This window comes from Heterodontus francisci, chromosome 11 (assembly GCF_036365525.1).
Source record: "Heterodontus francisci isolate sHetFra1 chromosome 11, sHetFra1.hap1, whole genome shotgun sequence".
Classification (NCBI taxonomy): domain Eukaryota; kingdom Metazoa; phylum Chordata; class Chondrichthyes; order Heterodontiformes; family Heterodontidae; genus Heterodontus; species Heterodontus francisci.
The window spans coordinates 46,222,857-46,234,923 of record NC_090381.1 but is presented as its reverse complement, the minus strand read 5'-3'; the positions used below and the strand labels follow the sequence as shown (position 1 = coordinate 46,234,923).

Genomic DNA, 12,067 nt, shown 5'->3' with positions numbered 1-12,067 from the left:
GAGTTTAAGTTCAAGTTTAATAAATTTCAACTTTTCCTTCTTTAAACCTGAGAAAACCTGTTGTGCTGGTTTCTTTGCCTTATAATTGGAAAGCGGTGAACAAGGATTCACCAAGGGGGAGCTAAAAACACGGTGTGTTTAAAATTAAACCCTGTTATGCTAAGACCAGGTGAAGGCTGAGAGGGACCCTTAGGCATCTTGCTCATTGGGTCGTAACATTACAGTTAAGTCTCTTGATTTTCAGGTTTCAAGTCCTGAATTGGGTGAAATCAGCTTTTTTCAACATCAACAACCTGTTTTGATATAACACCTTTAACGTAGTAAAACCTCCCAAAATGCTTCACAGGAACCTTGAAACAAAATTTGACACTGATCTGCGTCAGGAGATATTAGAGCACATGGCCAAAAGCTTCATCAAAGAGGTAGATTTTAAGAAGAATCTTAAAGGAGGAAAGAAAGGAAGAGAGGTGGGAAGGTATAGGAAGGGAATTCCAGAGCTTAGGCTCGAAGCAGCTGAAGGCATGGCCACCAACGGTGGAGCAATTAAAATCAGAGATGCTCAAGAGGCCAGAATTGGAGGAGCATAGATATCTCATAGGGTTTGTGGAGCTGGAGGAGATTACAGAGATAGGGAGGGGCAAAGCCATGGAGGAATTTGAAAACAAGGATGAGGAATTTTAAATTGAGACATTGCTTAACCAAGAGCCAAAACAGAAAACAGAATGTTCGTAATCAGAAAACTTGTATCTAATCAAGAAAACATCAAACATTGGGTAGGGCAAATAGTTAAATGCTTGTAGTAAATAATAAACACTTGCAACATCTTGACAAAGTATAATGCTAAAAGATGCATCATTAGCAAAAATGCATTCAGCACATCCTTCCCCTGGAAAGTTGTGTAGCTGTTTGTGGGTTATACTGGCTATGATTACGTTGCCCGTTGGTACAGAAAGATGACAAACCATGCCCTGTGCCAAACAGATAGAATGGCAGCATGTGTCAACATCAGAACTACTAAAATAATACCAGAACTGAAAAATTATACCTATCAAAAAAGACTGAACATCGGGGTTCTTTTCTCCAGTAAAAGAGAAGACTGAGGGCTGACCTGGTACAGGTCTTTAAAATTATGAAAGTTTAAGATCATTTAAGTTTATAAAAGGGTAAACATAGAGAAGATGTTTCCACGTGCCGGTGAAACCAGAACTAGGGGCCATAAATATAAGATTTAATAAATCCAATAGGAAATTCAGGAGAAATTTTTCACCCAGAAACTGATTAGAATGTGGAACTCACTATCAAAAGGAGTAGTTGAGGCAAATAGCATTGAGGCATTTAAGGGGAAAGCTAGATAAGTACATGAGGGAAAAAAGAATAGAAGGATATGCTGATCGGGTTAGATGAAGAAGGGTGGGAGGAGGCTCATGTGGAGAATAAGTAGCGGCAAGGATCTGTTGGGCGGAGTGGGCTGCTTCTGTGCTGTAAATACTTGGTAGTTTGTCCATACAAAGATACGAATTAGGAGGAGTAGGCCACTCGGCCCCTCAAACCTGCTCCGCCATTCAAGATCATGGCTGATCTGATTGTAACCGACTCCACATGCCCGCATATCCCTGATAAGCTTTCACCCCTTGCTTATCAAGAATCTATCTACCTCTGCCTTAAAAATATTTAAGACTTTGCTTCTACTGCCTTTTGAGGAAGAGAGTTCCAAAGACTCACGACCCTCAGAGAAAACATTTCTCCTCATCTCTGTCTTAAATGGGCGACCCCTTATTTTTAAATAATGACCCCTAGTTCTAGATTCTCCCACAAGGGGAAATATCCTTTCCACATTCACCCTGTTAAGACCCCACAGGATCTTACGTGTCAGGGTTTTAAGCTTCATTTTAGGATTATCTTTCAAAGCATTAATTAGCTGTTGAATGCACACGAGTGCTACCCAGCTAAATCATACTCACGATTCAAACTGTAGCTTTCCAACACATGAATAATCATTTAGTTAGCATGCTAAGGTTGAGAAATATTGATGAACAGGCTTAGAACTGAGTAGATAGGAAGGTCATCAGGAACCAAACTGAATAGAAAAACCGGACAGGCTAAAGTGTAGCATGTCTAAACATTCAAAACAAAATGAGCATTTCCGTTCCGTATGAAATTCAGACTACCGCCTACACATAAAAATGTAAAAACTGAACATATATTTAAAGTAACAGTGTTTTTATAGATTTTGTCTGCACTGGCACCCGGGTTTATAGAAGGGAAGTTGAGCATAACTAGTGAGAGAGTCAATTTTATTTCCCGTTTTTAAAAAGTGAATTTGTGATTAGAGTCATGGGGAAAAAATTCAAATTCACCGAGGGCACATACCAGGTAGTAGCACATCTACTGCCTGTTGTACTCTCCGCCAGATCTCCCTTTCCATTCACTTCAATAGATTTGTATCATCACTGAAAGGCATTTGATACAGTGCCACACAACAGACTTGTGAGCAAAATTATAGCTCATGGAATAAACAGGACAGAAGCAACATTGATACGGAATTGGCTGAGTGACAAGAAACAAAGAGTAGTGATTAATGAATGCTTTTTCGGCTGGAGGAAGGTTTGTAGTAGAGTTCCCAAGGGTTAGTGTTGGCACCCTTGCTTTTGCTGATATATATTAATGACCTAGACCTTGGTATACAGGGCACAATTTCAAAGTTTGCAGATGATACGAAACTTGAAAGCATTGTGAACTGTGAGGAAGATAGTGTAAAACTTCAAAAGGACATCGACAAATTGGTGGAATGGGTAGAAAAGTGGCAGTTGAAGTTCAATGCGGGAAAATGTGAAGTGATTCATTTTGGTAGGAAGAACATGGAGAGACAATATAGAATAAAGGATACAATTCTAAAGGGGGTACAGGAGCAGAGGGACCTCCCTGTACATGTGCATAAGTCATTGAAGGTGGCAGGACAGGTTGAGGGAGTGGTTAAAAAAGCATACAGTATCCTGGGCTTTATTAATAGGGGTATAGAGTACAAGAGCATGGAGATTATGTTGAACTTGTATAAGACACTAGTTCAGCCTCAGCTGGAGTATTGCATTCAGATCTGGCACCGCGCTTTAGGAAGAATGTGAGGACATTGGAGAGGGTGCAGAAAAAATTCACAAGAATGATTCCAGGCATTAGGAACTTCAGTTATGAAAATAGATTGGACAAGTTGGGACAAGAAGAGAAGGCTGAGAGGAGATTTGATAGAGGTATTCAAAATCATGAGGGTCCTGGACAGATTAGATAGGGAGAAACTGTTCCCACTTGTGAAAGGATCGAGAACGAGATGGCACAGATTTAAAGTAATTGTTAAAAGAAGCAAAAGTGACATGAGAAAAAACTTTTTCATGCAGCGAGTGGTTAAGGTCTGGAATGTACTGCCAGCATGTGTGGTGGAGGCAGGTTCAATTGAGCATTCAAAAGGGAATTAGACTGTTATATGAAGAGGAAGAATGTGCAGGGTTACAGGGAGAAGGCTGGGAAGCGGCACTAGGTGAATTGCTCATTCGGAGAACCAGTGCAGACACAATGGGCCGAATGGCCTCCTTCTGCACTGTAACAATGGCGATTCTGTGAAGCTGAATTCTAGAAAGCATGGCATTTCAATTCTTCACTTCCTCCAGGTACATTTTCAAAGACTGCAATGGTGCTCGTGATAATATCACAGACTTGTATCCTGTGCCTATCTACACTTCACCACTAAGGTCTAACTCTGAACATCAAGTGGTGAAAACTTGCCACCCGTCAGTATTTCTGTGGCATATGGATTTAACACAAATGCTATGACAATTTGCAATTCATGAAAAAAAGGGTGCATGAGCATAGGACCACTCTAACATCTGAACCACAGAGGGTTTATTAATATTTTACATGTCTCTGGCACCAGGCTCCTATGAATTTCTATTTTGTTCAACAGAATCTGACAACTTAAGCTTCTTTAGATGATACAGCCCAAAGATAAAACTGATATGAGTTACTATCAATTATTGTTATGTACATAGTACACCCCAATGATGGTGACTGTTTTTACTGAGAGGCATGGTAGGTACTTCAGATGCTGTCAAGCGTTAACCAAGTAGTATGGAACTGGAGTCATAGATAGGGATGATAAGTTACCTTCCCTAAAGGACATGAGTGAACATTTGGGTTGTTACAAAAATCCAGCAACCTTCTTGGTCAATTTTTCTTGGTGCCAGCCCAAAAATGACCAGACTTGTCAGATTTTATTTCAGAAACTCACTGCCCTTGGGTTAACATAACCACTCACTACCATGCACTACCTAAGTATAGAGCATTTTCAGATGCCTTGATTGGAGAAAATTAATTGGAGTGAAATGCGTTTGGGCAGTCTCAAATAAATGATTGTGTGTGGATTCACAGCACAAAACTTCTAATTCTGAACTAATTAACAATCTCACTAACAGGAGTGGGCAAGCTCCTTTGAGGTAGGAATAGTGGCACATTTAGAGTCATCGAGTCATTTATGGGTCAGAAGAGGCCATTCGGCCCATCAAGTCCATGCTGGCTCTCCGCATAGCAATCAAGTCAGTCCCACTCTATCCCCATAGCCCTGCAAGTTTATTTCCTTCAAATGACCATTCAATTTCCCTCTAGTGACCATTCAATTTCATTCTGAAATCATTGGTTGTTTCCATTTCCACTACGCTTGTAGGCAGCAAGTTCCAGGTCATTACCACTCGCTGTGTAAAAAAGTTCTTCCTAACATTCCCCCTGCATCTCTTGCCCAAAACATTCAATCTGTGTCCCCTCATCCTTGTGCCATCACCTAAATGGGAACAGTTTTTCCTTGTCTACCTTATCTAAGCCTGTCATAATCTTGTATACCTCTATCAAATCTCACCATAATCTCCTTTGCTCCAGGAAGAACAACCCCAGCTTTTCCAACCTAACCTTGTAACTAAAATCCCCCATTCCTGGAACCGTTCTGGTAAATCTCCTCTGCACCCTCTCAAGGACCTTCCGAAAATGTGGTGACCAGAACTGGATGCAATACTCTAGTTGGAGCCTCACCAGAGTTTATAAAGGTTCAACATAACTTCCCTGCTTTTGCACTCAATGCCTCTATTTATGAAGCCCAAGACCCCATTTGCTTTACTAACCACTCTCTCAAAATGTCCTGCCACCTTCAAAGATCAATGCACATGCACCCCCGGGTCCCTATGTTCCTGCACACTCTTTAGAATGGTGCTATTCAGACTATATTGCCTCCCCCTGTTGCTTCTGCCAAAATGCATCACCTCCCACTTCTCCATATTAAATTCCATCTGCCACTCCTCCAAGTTTGGTATGGTCGGCAAATTTTGAAATTCTACTCTGTATTCCAAAATCCAAGTCATTTATATATAGCGAAAAAAAAGTAGTGGTCCCAGCACTGACGCTTGGCCTACCATCCTCCAGTCTCAAAAATAACCATTTATCATAACTCGCTGTTTTCTGTACTTAAGCCAATATTTTTTTATCCAATTGGACACTGACCCTCCTATTCCATGAGCCTCAATTTTGTTAACCACCTAGAGCAGTATTAAGAGCTCTTCCCTCTGCATCTAAACTGTGCTGTCCCTGAGCTGAGGAAGATTGATACTTATTCTGCAGGAGAAAAGCAGAACCATGGTGTTCTCCTCAGTGCTGATATCCCTCATTCTGTTGAATGTAAACTCATAACAATAATTATGGGGGGGGGGGGAAAGTAACTGGTCACTTTCCATCTATTCAATCGCTGTCTGAGAAAAGTGCATTCACATTCTGTTTTTACACACTTGCAGTCATTATAAAAAACATTATTCTTTTCAGCTGAACCTCCTTGAAATGATAGAAAGTAGTTTTGATAATTCATTTCACTTTGTAGTCAATTTAAGACCATGTGTAGTACAGAACCATTTAAAGCTGCGACAACACTGACCTGTGTGATGAAGATGATCTCTGGCAAGTTCAAACATTCGCAGGTGCATATTTGTGATGGGATTGAAGGAGCCACAGGCGAGCAATGCAACTGGAACTCTGTTAATCATTTTCGCATACAAAGGTGTACTGGTCTCCAGCATCAAAATTAAAGCTTAAAGGAAGGAAGTAAATACAGTAATTGAGTTCATCATAACCACAGACAAATATTACTGTGTCATGTACAGAATGTGAAATGAGTGTTCAAGATGGTGAGTAATGTGCAGTTTGACTTGGGATGAGACACAAAATAAGAAAAGGAAATCTGATATATTCAGGGTAGGGTTGAAAATATCCACTTACGGTGTACTGAGGTGGTGTAACAAGTTTGATTAGGACAGAGTGCCCTGGAATGACCAGAGCTGTGAAGATAGGTGTTAGAGGTGTGATGGTACAGGAATCAAAGCCTCTATTTACAGCTCTCGAACTCTGGTAGCTCACTGATTAATGCATTAGTGTAAACTTCCTTTGTGGATTATTTTAACCCGGTCAAAAAGTTTATTTTAAGCACGTGACAGTGTTGCTTTCCATTTCCACATCCAAGAGTTTCTCTGACCGTGTGGCATGCATGTGAACGCTCCCTGAAGTCCAAAATGCTTCCCCTCACCCCACATCCTACGACGTGGCACTCGAAATATGCACTTCAAAAGAAAATTGAAGCTGAATGAACTGTGCTTGGATTCAAACTGAAGATCCTGTCTCCCAGTACTCAACCAATTGAGCTACCAGTGCTATCTATAAATATAAAGGAAAAATCACTCCAAAACCCTTGAGAATAGTAGCATTTGCTCAGGTTTCAATAAATGTTAGTCTTGAAATCATGCAGTGGAAAAGCATACGAACATTTACTGCTTTCATCTGAAAGTTCTCTCTGATGCTTTAATGCAGATGTCCATCAGTTCAAATTAAGTGGGCATGTTAAAATTGTGGAGTGAAGAATTTCAGACCAATATATGCTATTATCCTATAATGATCTATCAAGGCCTTTATTTCTTTCCTATAACTATTATTTATGTCTAATACTCATAATACTAAACTGAAACTAGAAGCTCTACTGAATTAAGCAGCTTGTTTTCGATACAGTACAGAACCGGGCTCTAACTTAGGGAGTGAAGACAACATCCCGGCTGTAGCACAGAAGACTTGTGCTCCAGAACTAGCCGCGCTCTGAGCCAACCTGTTCCAGGACAGCTATAATACTTGCATCTACTTGACAGTGTGGAAAATTGTCCTGTCCACAAAAATCAAGACAAATCCAATCCAGCCAATTACTGCCCCTTCAGTCTACTCTCAGCAAACAATGGAAGGTGTCGATGACAGTGCTATCAAGCGGCACTTACTCAGCAATAACCTGTTCATGGATGCTCAGTTTGGGTTTCGCTAGGGCCACCCAGTTCCAGACCTCATTACAGCCCTGGCCCAAACATGGAACAAAGAGCTGAATTTCAATCGTGAAGGGAGAGTGACTGCCCTTGACATCAAGGCAGCATTTGAACGAGTATGGCATCAAGGAGACCTAACAAAATTGAATTCAATGGGGATCAAGGGAAAACTCTCCACTGGTTGGAGTCATACATAGCACAAAGGAAGATAGTTGTGGTTGTTGGAGGCCAATCATCTCAGCCCCAGGACATTGCTGCAAGAGTTCCACAGGGTAGTGTTCTAGGCCCAACCATCTTCAGCTGCTTCACCAATGACCTTCCCTCCTTCATAAGGTCAGAAGTGGGGATGGTCGCTAATGATTGCACAATGTTCAGTACCATTTGCAACTCCTCAGATACTGAAGTAGTCCATACCCGCATGCAGCAAGACCTGAACAACATTCAGGCTTGGGATGATAAGTGGTAAGTAACATTCATGACATTCTAGTGCCAGGCAATGATCATCTCCAGCAAAAGAGAATCTAACCATGAACTGCAATACCATCGCAAAGGCCTCCACCATCAACATCCTGGGAGTTTCCACTGACCAGAAACTTAACTGGACCAGCCATACAAATACTGTGCTACAAGAGCAGGTCAGAGACTGCGAATTCTGCAGTAATTCACCTCTTGACTCTCCAAAGCCTGTCCACCATCTACAAGGTGCAAGTCAGGATTGTAATGGAATACTCTCCATTTGCCTGGATGGGTGCAGCTCCAAGAAGCTCGACATCACCCAAGGCAAAGCAACCCACTTGATCCACCACCTTAAATATTCACTCCCTCAACCACTGGTGCACAGTGGCAGCAGTGTGTACTGTATACAAGAAGCACTGCAGCAACTTGCTAAGCCTCCTTTCACAGCACCTTCCAAATCCACAACCTTCATCACCTAGTAGGCCAAAGGCAGCAGACGCATGCAAATACCACCACCTGCAAGTTCCCTTCCAAGCCACACACTATCCTGACTTTAGATTAGATTAGAGATACAGCACTGAAACAGGCCCTTCGGCCCACCGAGTCTGTGCCGACCATCAACCACCCATTTTATACTAATCCTACACTAATCCCATATTCCCAACAAACATCCCCACCTGTCCCTATATTTCCCTACCACCTACCTATACTAGTGACAATTTATAATGGCCAATTTACCTATCAACCTGCAAGTCTTTTGGCTTGTGGGAGGAAACCGGAGCACCCGGAGAAAACCCACGCAGACACAGGGAGAACTTGCAAACTCCACACAGGCAGTACCCGGAATCGAACCCGGGTCCCTGGAGCTGTGAGGCTGCGGTGCTAACCACTGCGCCACTGTGCCGCCCCTATATTGAAACTATATTGCTGTTCCTTCACTGCCACTTAGTCAAAAACCTGGAATTGCCTTCCTAAAAGTGCTGTGGGTGTACCTATACCGCACAGCAGTTCAAGAAGGTGGCTCACCAGCACCTTTTCAAGGGCAATTAGGAATGGGCAACAAATGTTGGCATTGCCAGTGATCCTCACATCCCATGAATGAATGAAAACAAGTTGGAAATCTATTCTCATTAAATTTACATTCAAATCTTTTGACAGTGGGTGTCTTCGGGGAGGGAGACTTAGCAAGGAACAGTCCCCTCCCATTCTTCAGCGAGACGCTGTTGGCATTAATACAAACGTTAGTTGTTAGTCAAGAGGTTGAGGGCTCCTACCCTATTCCAGGACTTGGGCACATAATCTAAAACAGCGTTTTTGGATGCGATGTTACACCAAAGTCAACTTTGTGCTATTTAGATGGACATTAAAAATTCCAGAAGTCTATTTGAAGAACAGTCAATTCTCCAAGTGTCACAGCCAACATTGCTCCCTCAGTCAAACATATATTAACTGGTCATTCTCAGTGTGTTGGCGAGACCCTGCTGTGTGAAAATCATATTCTTGTATGCCGACACAACAGGTACTGCTCTTCAAACATATTTGATTGAACTTAAAGCGCTTTGAGTTACCAGATAAGCTTGCATACAAAGACAAGACTGTCTGTCTCTCCATTTTTTCCCCCTATTTCTAGTTGCACATGTAGTTTTTGTATCCAATCTTTGACTAACTTCTTTCAGTATATTAATACTGGTACATTATTTGGCAGTTTAAAAAAAAAAATTCTTATCCCTTCCCAATTTTTCTTTTATATCTTGAAATGATTTGTGTGTCCATGTACAAAAATAACTAAAAGCAATCAAAAAGCGAATGTAATGTTGCCCTTTATCTCAAGGGGGCTGGAATATGAAGGGAAGAAATGTATGTCTTCATTTGTACAGTGCCCTGTACAGACAGCACCTGGAGTATTGTGCTCAGCTTTGGATATCAAACCTCTGGGAAGATATACTGGACTTGGAGGGGGTGCAGCAGAGTCACCAGAATGATACCAGAGCATAAAGAGTTAAATTATGAGGAAAAGCTACATCAACTTGACTTGTATTTATTTACTTGAGTTTAGAAGGTTGAGGGGTGATCTGATAGAGAGGTTTAAAATGATAAAATGATTTGGTAAGATGAATAAAAAGAAAGTATTTCCTCTGGTGAAGGAATTCAAAACAAGGGGAAACAATCTCAAAATTAGATATTTAGGAGTGAGATCAGGATACACTTTTGCTTTTTACACAAAGAGTGGTGGAAATCAAACTCTCGCTCCAAAGCAGTGGATGCTACGTCAATTGAAATTTTCAAGACTGAGATTAATAGTTTTTTGCCAGAGAAGGGAATCAAGGGTTATGGAGCAAGATGGATGAATGAATTAAGGATCAGCCATGATCCGACAGAATGGCAAAACAGGCTCGAGGGTCTGAATAGCCTACTCCTGTTCCATGTTGAAAGTGCTGACTCTTGCACGGGTGTAGCTCAAAGCGCAGTGGACGATCTGCTGCCCTTCACACAGCCGTGATACTTTGTGTCAGCCGGGACAGCAAGTGTCTTTTCAACTATGGATGGCACCCAGGTCCAGCCTAATCCTGTCTACCCATGGACTGTCCAGCTGGGGTTACTTATCTAATCCAGAACAGGGACCATTGATAATGTTGTTTCCTTCCCTATCCCAGAATGTTGAGGGCAAATATTGTCTACCTGCTGAGAACAGTTAACTTAGTATAGAGTGAGGATCTGGAATATATAGCTCAGCAAAACACCAAAGAAAAAAACAACTTGCATTTATATAGAACTTTAAAAAGTTAAGTACTGTTTGAAGTGTAGTCGTTGTTATAATGTAGGAAACCCAGCTGCCAATTTGCACACAGCAAGATCTCACAAACAGCAATGAGATAATGACTTTTTTAAACGATAAATACCAACCAGGAGACAGGGAGAACTCCCCTGCTCTTTTTCAAATGATGCAATGGGATTTTTGCATCACAGAGATCTCAGTTTAATGTATCGTCTGAAAGATGGCTCTTCTGACATTGCAGCACTATTTCAGTACTGCACTGAAGTGTCAGCCTATATTATGTGCTCAGTTCTCTGAAGTGAAATTTGAAGCCACAATCTTCTGAATCAGACGTGAGAGTGCTACCACTGAGCCATCAAGAGAATGATATTTAGGGCTTTAAACTGACTAACAATAAGGATCTCACACTATCAGCAGCACAAGATGGCCACCTGAACAGCAGCAAGTCTAAGGTTTCTGACCCACCTGCTGAAACATTTCCTGTGACTCCGAATAAATCACAACAGTAAATTCCGTTCACAAAATAGCTGGTGATGCATTTCACAAATTTTTCTCTTACCACAACTGCTGTTTGATTTCTCCGTTTCTGGTCCCTTCACCATACAATATGCAATATGTAATGTTTGTCTGACAAAAAGCTGCTGCTCATTCCTCCAGGCCTAAACTGCTCTAACTTAAAGACAAGTTCACTTTCTGACAACACCTAACCTCACCTGCCCCCCTCCCCCCCAAAACTGCTGCAAATATCCAGCAACACCCTGGGATCAAGTCCCTCGTCACATTTCCTGACAAAGTGGTATTCACGGGTGAATTAGGGCTTTCGAGCCTCTGCAGCAGGTGCCTAGTTGTAGTGAAGATTCCTGCATTGACACAGTTCACTCTATCAGGGAGGGAAGCTCCAGGACAGGAAGTCTCACAGGCAGATCCCCAGAAAGTAAAGCTCGATTGTGTACATTAAGGAGCAGGTATAGAGACCAAACAGTAGTCGGTTACACTCACACACAAAACTTAAACCTTCCCCCTCCACTCTCTTCCTTCGCCCTCTGCTGGCTGAGCCTCAAGTGCAGCTCCGATCACAGCACAAACACGGGGTATGAGGAGGGACAAAACACACAGGACAGCCAATATCTCACAACACTCTCTGAACTCGCATCCCTGATGCCTGCACAGTAAAACCAATTTACAACAGATGATCACACCAAATTTTAGATTGCTCCGGGAGCGGGAGCGAGAGGGGGAATCTTGCAGAACTGCGAGTTGAATTAAACAAAGTATTTGCTGCTGGTGAATGAGAAGAAATGGCAAAAGTTAATTTGTGCATGTGAAGATTTTTTTTGAAAGTGATTAAATCAATGGGCAAATGGTGGTCCATGTATTCCCAAAAAAACAATGCTATATACAGGTTATTAGCCCCGATTTTGTGGTGTTGGGGCATAGAACAGTACAGCACAGTACAGGC

At 41.8% G+C, this 12,067-nt stretch overlaps 1 protein-coding gene across 4 annotated transcripts in view; it reads right to left on the bottom strand.

The window, feature by feature from the left end:
- Positions 1–11,662, bottom strand: part of nmnat3 (nicotinamide nucleotide adenylyltransferase 3) — an 85,970-nt gene extending 74,308 nt beyond the window's left edge. The window contains exons 1-2 of one of the 4 annotated variants that reach the window (XM_068042101.1): positions 11,608–11,662; positions 5,957–6,109 (exon numbers count right to left, since the gene is read on the bottom strand). In XM_068042101.1, the coding sequence (XP_067898202.1) occupies positions 5,957–6,098 (142 nt within the window). In that variant the 5' untranslated portion in view covers positions 6,099–6,109; positions 11,608–11,662. Of the gene's footprint in view, positions 1–5,956; positions 6,110–11,167; positions 11,578–11,607 lie in introns of those variants that run through there. The other 3 variants (XM_068042102.1, XM_068042103.1, XM_068042100.1) reach the window with 3 other exon arrangements.
- Positions 11,663–12,067: the final 405 nt, after the last annotated feature.